General features: G+C 28.4%; 1 protein-coding gene across 1 annotated transcript in view; it reads left to right on the top strand.

The window, feature by feature from the left end:
- LOC142319749 (cytochrome P450 4C1-like) overlaps window positions 1-13,680 on the top strand; it is a 32,998-nt gene extending 19,318 nt beyond the window's left edge. Inside the window, exons 3-6 of the mRNA XM_075357373.1 lie at window positions 2,383-2,560; window positions 6,926-7,095; window positions 9,794-9,980; window positions 13,420-13,680. Of these exons, the coding sequence (XP_075213488.1) occupies window positions 2,383-2,560; window positions 6,926-7,095; window positions 9,794-9,980; window positions 13,420-13,541 (657 nt within the window). The 3' untranslated portion in view covers window positions 13,542-13,680. The remainder of the gene's footprint in view (window positions 1-2,382; window positions 2,561-6,925; window positions 7,096-9,793; window positions 9,981-13,419) is intronic.
- The last annotated feature ends 223 nt before the right edge of the window (window positions 13,681-13,903 follow it).

Below are 13,903 nucleotides of genomic sequence, written 5' to 3'. Positions count from 1 at the left end.
TCCTAATCAAACTTTCCATAAGCTGTTCTTACAAAGAGGTCGCTTTGTTTCAAAGCCATTTTTAAGCTGCTGGAAGCTATTTTATGGCCCACAGCCGTTATTCTGCCGCCACACATGAGGGATGAGTCAAATTATTTACTGGTAGTTGATACTCACCATTTCACAAGATTGTTTTTGGCTTAGTTGCATTTTTTAAGTGCACTGTCCCTCTTTCTTGACAGTATCTCACCACACCACTTCAGACCTTGCTAATTATTCAGGCAGCTTTATTCAGGCCTTGCTGCCTGTTACTGCTTATTCGGGTTGCCCCTTAATCTCAGCAAACCATCATACTGATACCTGTTCCCTTAACCTGGAAATACAACCAATGCTCACAGCTAGGGATCCCAGTCCACAGGACAGGATTTACTCAATGAGTAATTTTAAAGATTAAATTTCGACATTAGAAGGATTAAATTTGTATTGCTGCTGAGTGATTGGTACCACACCATTTGAATATAAAATTTACAAATAGTTCTATCAGTGACTGACAGTTAGCATTAAAAGAGGAAAATGCTTACAAGATGCAGGTGCCTTATAATGCACCTGTGGAAAAGTGAATACCAGACAATGGGGACTTGTAACTCACAAAAATTATATGCATAAAAAAAATACTGCAGCCATGTTAATAATTACAAAGGTACTTTATAAAAATGATTGAATCCTTTTTATTTATCACTGTGCTCCTAATACTACAAATACAGAATCTAAATCAAAATTGTTCCTTAATCTTAAGATATATTCAAAACCATAATGTCCTTAGACCAGACATCTCCAAGAATGTTTAAGATTGTTTCTAGGAGATCAAATATGGTATTTAAAGACTGTACATTTTTAGAGGTAAAAAGGTTGCTGCATATTATTAATTATACATCTCCTAACAACAAACGGAGTATTGATTGAATTATATGTCAAAATAGAGACGTTAAAATCAAAAGAGAGCATGTTAATAAAATCCATTATGTGCAAAGAGAATTGCAGAAGACTATTCTACAATTACCACATATGTCTGAAAATATAAAAAGGATGTGAATTCAATGACTGATATCTTTTTATAACCTCAGTGAAACCAGAACAACTTCCAAACTGTACACATTCATCATCAGATACCTGCTGTTTCTAACAGTAATAAAGATTGATGGATGACTACATTTATGAAATTTACATTTGTCAATCCAGAGCAACCTGATTTGGAATGTTCTGCGTGTAAATTTAATCTTAATCACACTAGTGGGGATGAATATAAAAACTATAATCTTTATAAACATTTAATTATAAGGTCCAATTATCTTAACATCTGGCACTGTTAGTATTATACAATTTATATAAAAATAGAGAATCCACTTACCAACAATTGTGAGTATCAACTATCCAAGCGCTTTCGGATTATTCCTCCATCATCAGGGATTACTGATAAATTATGAATTTTATAGTTGTGCATATAAATTTTTATAAATGTAATCAATACATAACAGTTGTAAACATCTTACTGACAAGATGTTTTCTTTTAACGTTGACTTATTTTAACTATTGACAATCAACTGTTATGAACATAATAATTTTAAATTTTATTTTAATTTTAATTCCCATTTATAAAAATGTTTAATTTTTATATAAATTTAATTATAACTATGTAGTTTGCTAAGCAAGATTTAATTTTTTTTCACAATGAGTTCAGGATATGTTATTACATAGGTTCTCTTTATAATTAAAATATGTTAATACAATCACTTCATTTTCTCTGAAATTAGGTTTAAGAATGAATATGACACAACAATATAGAATATTGAGCTACCAATATATAAACAAATTTATTCTGCTGATATTTAGAACATTCACATATCATTTCAGCTATTTGACAGTTTCACAAATTACAAGCATCAAGAAGTACTTTACTTCTTTTAAAGAATATTAAGTTTTTTTCATTAAGTGTAATTGTAAAATCTAATAAATAATATACATAGAAGTAATAAAAAACTATTCAATTTAAAAATATTTGATATCCTGAAAGTGGTGTATTAATGACAATAGCCTACTGGGTTATAGAGAAATTATTCCTGATCAACCAATCTAATTTTTCTTGTACGCTTGTAACCCATACTTCAGAAACCACCTATCTATTCTTTTCATTTCTAAATTAATTATCATCCATGTTCTACTACCATAAAGGATACACTTAAAAAATATTTTTAAGAAATTCTAAATCTAAATTTAATACTAGTAAAACGTCTATTTTTCTTGGAGGATCTTTCTTTCGCTAATCTACTTTTAATATCTCCCTTGTGTCATCTACTCTTAGTAATAATGTTAAAGAAATAGATTTTAAAAACTTTTTTGTTTAAGGTTTGGCAACAAAGAATGGTACAAATATGGTTACAAATACCAATATTATTTTCACTAAGTAATATAAAAAAAGTTCATGATGAAGCAGTTAAATCGACTCTACAGTTCACAGAAAAAGTTATAAAAGAAAAACATGAAGAATGGGAAATGAGCAAGGATGAGTATTATAAAAAATTAGGTAAGTAATGGTTTCTCCTTCATAATTTTATTGTCTAAAATTGTCAGAAGTAAAATTGAAAAACCTTTGTTAAAAACTGATCTGGAATTTTAAATTTTTAAATGTTACTGGAAAATTGACATTGCATGATGGGAGTACATTTTATTGTATGAACAACCAGTTTCAATTATTTATAATTTTCAATTTTTCCAGGATGAAGATTAGATAATATTTTGACAATATATAAATTGTAAACTTATACTATGCCAACATTATTAGCAAATTTTCACAAAATTATTAATTGATGAGATTTCTTAGAAATGACATCAACAACACAGTGTAAATCTAGACCTACTGTAAGCTCTTACCTGTGAAATTAGAAATAAAGTGTTGATATCATGGATTCTAAGATGATAATATGAATTTAAAATCAACACAAGAGTGATTAATGTGCTATTTTTATTGTAATAGAACCAAATATAGACACTGACAATAATGCTACATCAGATCTAAAATCGAAGTAGAGTTCTATGTAGAAAAACCTTTTGATTAAAACTAAATGTTTAATATTTAAAAAGCTCAACAATTATATTATTTGTACAAACATTTACTGTATAGTGTATAATTTATTTTACACCGGGTTGCCTAGTGGTGAACTCATCATCGCCAATCAACTGATTTCGAAGTTGAGAGTTCTTTTCTAGGTTCAAATCCTAGTAAAGGCAATTACTTTTATATAGATTTGAATACTAGATTGTAGATACTGGTATTTTTTTGGTGGTTGGGTTTCAATTAACCACACATCAGCCTAAGACTGTACAAGACTACAATTCATTTACATAATCCTCATTCATCCTCTGAAGTAATACCGTACAGTGATTTCGAAGGCTAAACAGAAAAAAGAAAAAGAAAAAGGTGATTTATGAACAATGTAACAAACTATAAGGACATTTTCTACTAGTGAAAACAAAGAAGAATATTTATATAAACATGGGTCTAGAAATCCTTTGTTAACGAGGCTAAGATTTCGTCCTGATTTCTGCACCCTTGGTAAAATTAAGCCAGATTGTATTCTTGGGACCCAAATTAAGGGATAAATTCAGTGATTTTATAGGAAATCTAACCTAAAAAATAGAAGAAAAACATAGGTCCCACAACTATATTTTTAGTAGTTTTTGAGAAATCTGGGATAAAAGACAATGATTTACTGAGAAAATTTCATACAGACATATGAAATTTACATATACACAGACAACACAGGTCATCAGAAAAAGAAATAAATAAGTTGGAACTGAGATAAAAGTAGATGAATTAAAATGTATTTTTTATGCTGAATCTTAAAATGAAATCAATTTTTTTCATCACCCTCAGATTTTTAGTTATAACCCTTTAAATTATTGAGAAACTTCTTAAATAATAGAATACAAAAATAATAATAATTACAATTAAAATTCCTACTTTTATTTTGCAGGCATTTATGTTTATCTTAATTCCTTTTTTCTTATTTTCCATTTGTCTTCAGTGAAGTCTTCTCTTTTTATCATTCAGCAGCAGTCACTCATTATAGATTCATCCCATCTGCCATGATAACGTTCCATCTGCAATATATCTTGGTGGAACCTTTCTCCTTGTTCGTCGCTGATGTCACACAAGTTTAAAGGAAAAACTCCAAATGAGAATGTAAAAAATGAATTTCAATGACATTCTGCAGCCTAAGTTTTTGTAGTTCACTAAGAGTTCATTTATAAGCTGATCATGATTTTTTGTTTTCAAGAAAATCAGTAACAACATTTTTGAATGATTTCTATGCTGCCACTTCTTGAGGATTCAGTTTGTTGTCAAATATATTTTCACGAATTAATTTTCTTATTTGTGGCCCGATGAATATTTCCTCTTTTGATCTGGCTTCACTTAATTGTGAAAAAACCTCACTTAAATTTTTAAAGTCACCTCCATCTTTATCTAATGTTTATACAAAATTCATCAGGCCTACTTTTATGTGTAGAGGTGGTAAAATAATACAATCTGTTTTGACAAGGGGAATATTGACAATATTTTCCATTCCTGGGATAAACTAATTTCTTTTTGGCCAGTCTTTAACTGAATAATGTTTATCTGTAGCCCAACTATTCCACACACATATATTTTGTAAAGCCGCTCTGGGGACCAAGAAGAAGCCCTATCACTTTCAGATCAGCAATGATTTGCCATGATCATCATACTTAGTAGCTTTTAAAATTTTTGACATACTTCTCTATGTTTCTTTCGTTCCTGCAGCATGTGCTACCGGTATAGAAGAAAACTTATTCAAGCTATGCAATAATAGTGCCCGTAAGCTTCTTTCTGATGAATCTATGCACAAACGCCAATCATGAACAACATATTCAATGTCCAATTCAGACATCTCCCTAACGTCATGGCAGGAACAAATTAAACTATCTCTTCTAAAGTATTTCAGTAAATTTTTGTTTCGATTTCTATATACTAAAATTTTAGTTTTGTTGTTTAATAAATTCCATTCTTTAGGACATGAACTAGGAATTTTGTATGTTGTTTCAACAAATACAAGTCACGAATTAGGTCGCTCAGTTCTGCTTGTGTGATGAGGTGAGGTTAGGTATTTGATTCTTCTGGAATGTAATTAATATCTATTGAACTAGAGGATTCATTGGTTGAGCCTTCTGGGAAATCAGAAATTTCTTTCCAAGAAGTTGGAGCAATCGGAATCAGTAAATCAACACCATGAAGTACTGATCTTATAGCTGAACGAACATTTGGGTATGCAATACTGCTTTTATTATTTGTTAAGCAAAAATAGCAGTCATCATAATTGTTAGTAAGCTGTCACCAAATCATAGGTATGCCAAAACGCAAATGCTCTTTTTTCCTTTTAACCACTGTGTTAGTTTAATGTAGCACTTGATACATGCTATATGTGGACCCCAGGATTTATCTCGGTCTCCCAAGGGACAGTCAAAATAATGTCTGTAAACAGTTTTCAGCAGATTTGATAGTGGTTTTTATTAACTTTTGGTGGCGAATTCTCCGCAAAAGTAACAAAAAATATTTGGAGAATTTTTACAAAACCGATTTTTATTTATTGTAAAATTCAAAATGTTTTAATGAAAGAAAGTAAACTGAAATACTACAAAAATACTTAATTATAAAAATAATTAAGTTTTAATTTGTTAATACTTAATTACTCAAAATTCTTCATAAAATTGTTTCCCATGGAGTGCAATAAAACACAAACACACATACACACACACACACAACTTAACAAATCTTGATGTTCAATAAAATAATACCAAAATTTGTTCTGTCATAAAAATCTTTCACTACATCTATAGCATTACTTATAAACAATTTTGTTGATTGTTAGAAACAATCTTTGTAATATATATATATATATGTATGATAAAACCACTACCACAATTAAAGAATACCAAGAGTATACCTAGTATCTAGTCATACCAAGAGCTACAACATGAAGAAAATTTCATCATGTTGAATTGCTCATTATCTGACTCTCTGACTTTTCTATACATGTCTGGCTTGGCATGAAATGACAGCATTCAACTGTTATGTATCAAATACGGTTCTACAGCATGCATTGCAATATAAATCAGATGTGAGCAAACATACAGAGATTCTAACTTATTTGTATTGTTCGTTCCAAGAATAATGGAATAAATAAATTTAAGGTGTTTTGTAACTTAAGAATGTTACGTGATGGTTTGTTTCAAAATAGATATTCAGATTCAGCATACAAATTATTATATAGAACTCCCTGTTCGGTTCCAAATTTTATGTTGACCAGTGTAATTAATTTTTTTTTTAAATTAAAGTATTATTAGCCTGTATGCAATTTTGTTGTTTATTTCTGTTTTCCATAAGAATTACAGAAAGTTTAAACAGATTTCTAGTTCTCTTGCATAAGTTTTTTATATGTTTCTTGTATAGGAGGCATTTTATCAAAAAATAAAATTTTACGAAGAAAACTTCAAGTAAATAAAATTTTCAAAATCTTATATGAGAGATGGTTTTTTTTCTCTTTTTTTATGACTGAATTTTCTTTCTTTGTACTAGACAAAAACTGACAACTGAAAAACACTGGAACAACTGTGAAAAACTTATCCAATAGATAATCTCAATAGAGATCTACAATTATGTAGAAACAAAATTTACATCTTATTATGTTTGAGGTCTTAACAATATATACTATCTTTCATCAGGAAAGAAGTAGACAAAGAAGACAATCGACCAAGGTACTGCTTATGTTCAGGATAATTTATTCAGGATTCTTCTTAACAATAAATTGTAAGCCTTTCATTAAAAGATATTTTAAAGATTGTAATTAAGTAAAACTTTCTTTATCGTTTACAGAAGATGGTGGTAAATTGGCATTCTTAGATTTGATGTTAGGTAATGGAATGACTGATAATGAATTGCGAGATGAAACAATGACTATTATAATTGGTGGCCAAGAAACTACAGCTACTGAATTGAGTTTTGCACTTTTATTAATCGCCATGCATCCAGATGTACAAGAATTGGTATGTATTATTTTAATAATTTAAATATAAACAGTTAAGAAATTTTATTTTAATTAAGACTGCTTTTGTCATTTATAGTGATAAAAATAATAATTTCTGTGGATCAATATGCTCAATTTTAAATCATCTAAATAAAAAGAAACACTATTTTCTTTTACATTTTAATTTTTTATGTTTATTTTGAAATTATGGTTTTGATTATGGTGTAACCTCCAGAAAAAAATAAAGGCATCATTAGTGTTGAATTTTAACAACTTCATAGATATGATTTTTTTTTTAATTTTAATTAATGTAACAAAAATAAGTTGCAGAAAGCACTACATAGATTTATTTATCAATAACAAATTAATTGATTAATGATAATACAATTATAATATAATCAATGGTACAAAAAAACCAGGTTTATCCATCATATATACTGCAGGTAATATTTTTTCCAAGCAATATTTATGTTGTTCATACATTACATGTAGACTAAAAATAAAATAAAATAGAAATAAGCCATAGCCTTACCAAACATTCCCTTAAGCCATTAAGAACATTCCTTTAAGCCAAGAAGAACAGAAATGGATCAATGAAAATATTAATAAGATTACCAACTTACAAATTCTGTAAATAAAGTAATGAGACTAGTTTTTTTGGCAGCCAAAGTAAACATACAATTATATGAACAGCTGATTTATATTCAGTATTAATATTTTTAGTCTATTGTTACCACATGAGAGTAAACAAACTTTTTGTGAAACAGGTTTTTGTTGTGCATTACAAAAATGAGTGATATTAATTATATACAATATTGTGCAATCAAGTTTTGTGTTAAACTCTGTGAGAACGCTACTGAAAATGGCGTATGGAGATGATGCTCTGTCATGAGCCCAATTTTCAACGTGGTTTAAAACGTGTGTTCAAATGGCCAGGAATCAGTTGCGAACGATCCACGCTCTGGAAGACCATTAATGTCAAAAAGTGATGACAATGTTGAACAAATCTTGATATGATATGGCTTGATAATCTTGACTTGATATGGTAAGACCAGCGATTAACTGTCAGCATAATTGCAGAACAATTGAATTTGAACCATACCACTGTCCATCAAATTTTTACAAATGAATTGGATATGAAAAAAGTTTGTGCAAAATTGGTCCCAAAAAACCTCAATGTTGAACAGAAAAACAACAATGTGGGAGTGTGCCGTGATCTTTTTGGATGAATTGAACTAATCCTGATTTTCTAAAACTAATGTTATTACTGAAGATGAATCTTGTATGTTTGAGTACGACCCAGAAACAAAATGCCACAGCAAGGAGTGGCACACTTCAAACTCCCCACATCCTAAAAAAGCAAAACTGAGCAAATCAAAAATCAAAACCATGCTAATTTGTTTCTTTGACAGTAATGACATTGTCCATAAGGAGTTTTTGCCTACAGGACAGACTGTAAATCAATATGTTTACTGAGAAATTCTTGAAAGACTGCGGAAAAAAGTTGCCTGCATGAGAACAGCCACCAAACTGGATGCTGCATCCCGACAATGAACCTTGTCACACTGCACTCACAATTAATAATTTTTTGGCAAAGAAAAACATTACTGTAGTTCCTCAACCACCTTATTCACCTGACTTGAGTCCCTGCGACTTAAAAAAAACACCAAAGGACACCATTTTCGAACAGTAGAAAACATTAAAAAAATGTAACTGAACATCTGAATGATATTCCAGTTTCTGAGTTCCAACACTGCTGTGAAGAATGGGGAAACCATTTGAAGCATTGCGTGGCTTCCCAAGGGAACTATTTCAAAGGTGTTAGAGTCGATGTATAATTGGACTGTAAATAAAAATTTTTTCCTGAACCATACTCATTAGTTTATTTATAAACCTCGTATATCTGCAACAACAAAAATAAAAAAAAAATCCATTACTTCCCGATCATTAAAGTTAACACCAGAACCTGTTTCTAATTAACTACCCTAACTATCTATAAACCTGGAGAATTCTACAAAAAAGCATCAGTTTATTATATACCTCCTGACTACATTTCATCATATGATGTACAAAAAGATGTAAAATTCTTTCTTGTTTTCCTAATACTAAATATTACCTATATTTCCGAAGATTCTCTCGCACGCTGATACAAGCATTATTTTCTCTGCAAATCCTCTTCTAGTGGTCAAATAAAAAATAACACAGTATGTACCCTCTCAGCCTACATGAAATATTATAAATAATTCTTATTTTTCCTAACCAGTGATTTTTCATGGGAACAAATGTGTTAAAAAATCCTCTATGACCATCTACTTTTTAAGTTATCTCTAAAATAATTAATGGAGTTATGTGACTGATAAACTTACTAACAAGTTTATTGTTTTACCTCCCCTGTCATGCATCTATAGTTTCATGTTATAATGTCCTAGCAACTATTCTATCATTCTACCTTTTCTTTGAAAATATACTTTCTTGAAGAGCCTTCTAATCAATCAGCGCACATCTTAATAAATCATTTAGTATTTTTCTAATCAATTTTTTCTTTAGAGAAAAGAATCTTATACAATAAGATTCTTTATGGGCAAAGGCTAATACGTAATTAGTATTAGCCTTTGCCCATTAAATAAAATTCTTCTATATCTAGTAAAATATTTAGTTAGGATTAATGACTAAATTATTAAAAACTTTTTAATTTTTCATTGTTCTTTTTTGAACAGGTTCATGAAGAGCTAAATTATATATTTGGTAATGATAAGTATACAGAACCAGGCCTATATGATCTTAATAAATTAGAATATTTAGAACGGGTTATAAAAGAGACTATGAGATTATTTCCAGCATTACCAGCTATTGGTAGACAATTAGAAGAGGACGTAAAAGTGGGCGATTTTGTAGTTCCTAAAGGTAAATTTTACTTTTTTTTATCATAGAATATTTAAATTAAAATAATAATAACAATAAAATCTAAGTTTTATTTAAGAATTTAAAAAATGAAATGGACTGGCATTGACTTTTTATAAACTAAATATACATATTCAAATAATAACTGAACTAACTTATAATTGATTAATTATTGTTATTAAAATAATTGCACAAGTTGTAACTCAACTTATGTAATTTACAGGTGTATAGCAAGTAAGCATGTTAGCTTAGGAACATGTAAGTTTCTTTGAGTGAGAATATTTTACATTAACTACTTACAGACAAATACTTCTTACAAATCAAACCTGACTCATATTTGAACAAAAAATATATAAATAAAAATAAAAAAATAATAAAAATAAAATAAAAATTCTATAATTTAAAAACCATCCTCCTGATGACTTTCTATTAGTAAAAATCCTGTTGCCTCCAACTTATTGATTAATATTTTGATCATATAAGTAGCATTTACATAATATTTCCATTTAAGAATGAAATGTAAATGAAACACCCAACGTTACTTGCTAGCTGTCTCATAATTATCATTACATCAAACCATTAATGCAAAAGCATACTGTATAACAGTTTACTGTAATTACCATAGGGTTAAATTTGATACAATTATCTGCATTAGAACAAGCAGTATTTTTACTTTCTATAATATTTTAAGGAGGAACTATACTTTCTATGGTATTTTTCAATAGAATGAGGAATTTGATAATGAAATCTAACAGTATATTCTTTAATAGGGATTATAAGGCAATACAACCTTTTATGAATAAAAATGTTAAGATTTTCATGAATCTTTCTTTCTATTATAAATAAAATATGTGACTGAAATAAATTTATACACAGTAAACAAGAAAACTAAGTTTTAAAAATACATTGAATTGCACGAGAATGACCATTAACTCCATTAACAAGTATTCAGTAGGGTACATTATGAATGAATGATCAAATAAAGTAATTTAAAAAATTTAATTAATTATGACTTAGTATAATTGATTTTATTAAAAAAGTCTCTTTAACTCACTTCTCCATACTATCATAATAATTTTTTTGCTCAGTTCATAATGGATGTTTCGTTTGGAGTTTACAAAAATGCAATGTTTAAATATGCTGAGTATTTCATCTTACTTTGTATAGATTATATACATTCATTCTGCCAGTTTTACACTTATCATATAAAATATTAATGTTTACTATTATAAAGTTGCGCTTTAAAAAAATACTGGCTCTCTTGAGCTGAAGTTAATAAAAGATTGAAACATATTAGAAAAAATAATTTTAATTTGCAATAAATAATACCATAAAATTTTACGCATCTTGTTATTTATTTGTAAAAGCCATGAAAGAGATTTTCCTGTTAAAGCCAGGAAAATTACACAACTTTGGCTACTGATGTCTTTGCTTTTGATAGACTACTTCATAGAAGGATGGTTAAATGGAACATTAAGGTAAGTAAGCTAGTAAGTAAATTAATTAATTAGTAAATAAGATAAGTAGGTAGTACAAAATTATAAATAAAAAAATAATTCTACTCTTTGAGTAAAATTCTTTGATACGAGACAGATGGTTACTTTATCTCCCCACTACCTTGAGCAATTGCTACCACAACTGAATAACATCAATGACATTCAGAAATCATCATTCAAAATTTCATAAATATAAATTAATCCAGTCTGAAGATATCAAGTAAAATGATAATTGACAAAAAAATTAGGCTTATCATTCCCCTGTGCAGCAAATTATATAAATCAAAACATAGTTACAATTATAACTTTGACACAACAGTATAACTTCTAATTGTATAATATTACGTTACCTAAGATCTCTTTTTTATGGGTAGGGGTGAATTACAATGAAATTTTATTGTAATATTATTACTAAAAGTTTATTAATTAAAGTTTTAATAATATGAAAAGTTTAAACAAATCAAGAAACATTTTAAATTTCAGGAAATCAATATTTTAAAAATTTTATAGACTGCCCTGCCTCAAATATTGTCCTCAAAGTATTTTTTTGGGTCACTTGCACTACTACTACTATGTCTAGGAAGTTGTTAAAAAAATGTAAATAAAAAGATAGCTTTTTTTATATTTTGGGGAAGGAGGAATTTTGGGGCAAATTTTTTTAAAGAACAGTAAGATAAGCACGCACTACTGAGCTTAATATAAAGTGGGGTTATGTTTGCAAAATGTTGATACAATTGACCCTAAAAAAGTATTTATTCCCCTGCAGATATTGTCCCCAAAATTGTATCAACAAATTATCCCATATACACTAATCTCTGTACCAAATTTCATCAAAATCAGTTTATCCAGTTAAAAGTTATTGAACTTCAAAAATGTTAACACGCTTACATATATACATTATCCCCAACATTTTTTTTTTTTATTTTTTTATTTTTTGGGTCATGAAATGTCAAGAGAAGCAGAAAAAACCTAATCCACATTTATTGACTGATTACTGTACTTTCCTTCTTGCAGCATATCTCCAGAGTTATGATCCCAATAAAGTGAAAATAATATACAAGTAATTCTATGAACCTTTAAAATTTACTCCTACTTATAAAAATCAAATTGAACTATTTTTTTGCTATAATTCTTCTTCTGCTTCCAAAATTATACCAGAAAATTACCCCATATACACGAATCTCTGAACCAAATTTTAACAAAATCGATTTATCCAGTAAAACGTTATTAAACTTCTAACATGATCCATGCCTATGTATGGATATTTAAATCAATAAATACTTTTATTAATTCCTACCTTTCTATTACTGTTGGAATTTATGCATTTGAACTTTTCTCTTCAAATAATTGTATTTAGGATATATATATTTAGGAACATAAAAATAATAGAATGAACTCGCTGGAGTATATGGATGAACTTTCATCCATATTCAAAATTAAAACGTATTAAATATTCATTTACTTCATTATTTCTTTTGCAATCTGTTTTTCCACTTTCTCTATGTTGAAAATCAAAAGGATATCAATTCTTTTGGGGAAATGTTTTTTTTCCAATTGTTCATAAAATAAATATATAGCTCTTAAAGGTTTCAATTATTTAGATTTTTGTAAGTTTCACATTTTATAATTCATTAGCAGGTGAAATATGCATCAAATCTACATATCTCTTCTGGCCTTGAAACTTCAACAGGTACATTAAAATTTAGTTATAGAGCACATTTTCTATTTCTAGACAAAATATTTTTTTCTTTTATTTATTTACATTTTAATTTGATTCATAACTAATTAATATTTTTGTTAAGTATTCAAATTTTCAGCTTTGAAAGCTCTTAGTTAAAGATGTACAAAGGTGTAAAAAAAAGGTATTACAATTTGGTAAAAACCACTGTGTTCAACACAGTGTTAATAAAAACAATCCAAGTAATGTTTCATTCTTGTTGTTTCAGGTACTGATATAGGTATATTTATATATGAAACACATCGTGATCCAGATCACTGGAAAGATCCTGGTAAATTTAACCCGGATAATTTTCTTCCAGAAAATTGTCGAACAAGACATCCATATTGATATATGCCATTTTCAGCAGGTTTAAGAAATTGTATAGGACAAAAATATGGTATGTTACAAATGAAGACTGTTTTATCTACACTTTTGCGACGATATAATATACAACCAGGGCCTGAACATAGTACCGTAGATAAAATTGATGTAATAATGACAACCACATTAAAATCTAAGAAAGGATTTAATGTGATATTTAATCTAAGATAATCGTATTATGGTATATAAATTTAATAATTAAATAATAATTTATACATTGTATTTATTTATTTATTTATTTATTCTATAAGCATAATTTTATTGTAATAAAATTTTATTTCATTTTTACACTTTAATAAAACATTTTTTGAAAAAAAGAAAATCAATGA

Source organism: Lycorma delicatula, chromosome 2 (assembly GCF_047948215.1).
Source record: "Lycorma delicatula isolate Av1 chromosome 2, ASM4794821v1, whole genome shotgun sequence".
NCBI lineage: Eukaryota > Metazoa > Arthropoda > Insecta > Hemiptera > Fulgoridae > Lycorma > Lycorma delicatula.
This window is presented reverse-complemented; position numbering and strand designations above follow the sequence as displayed.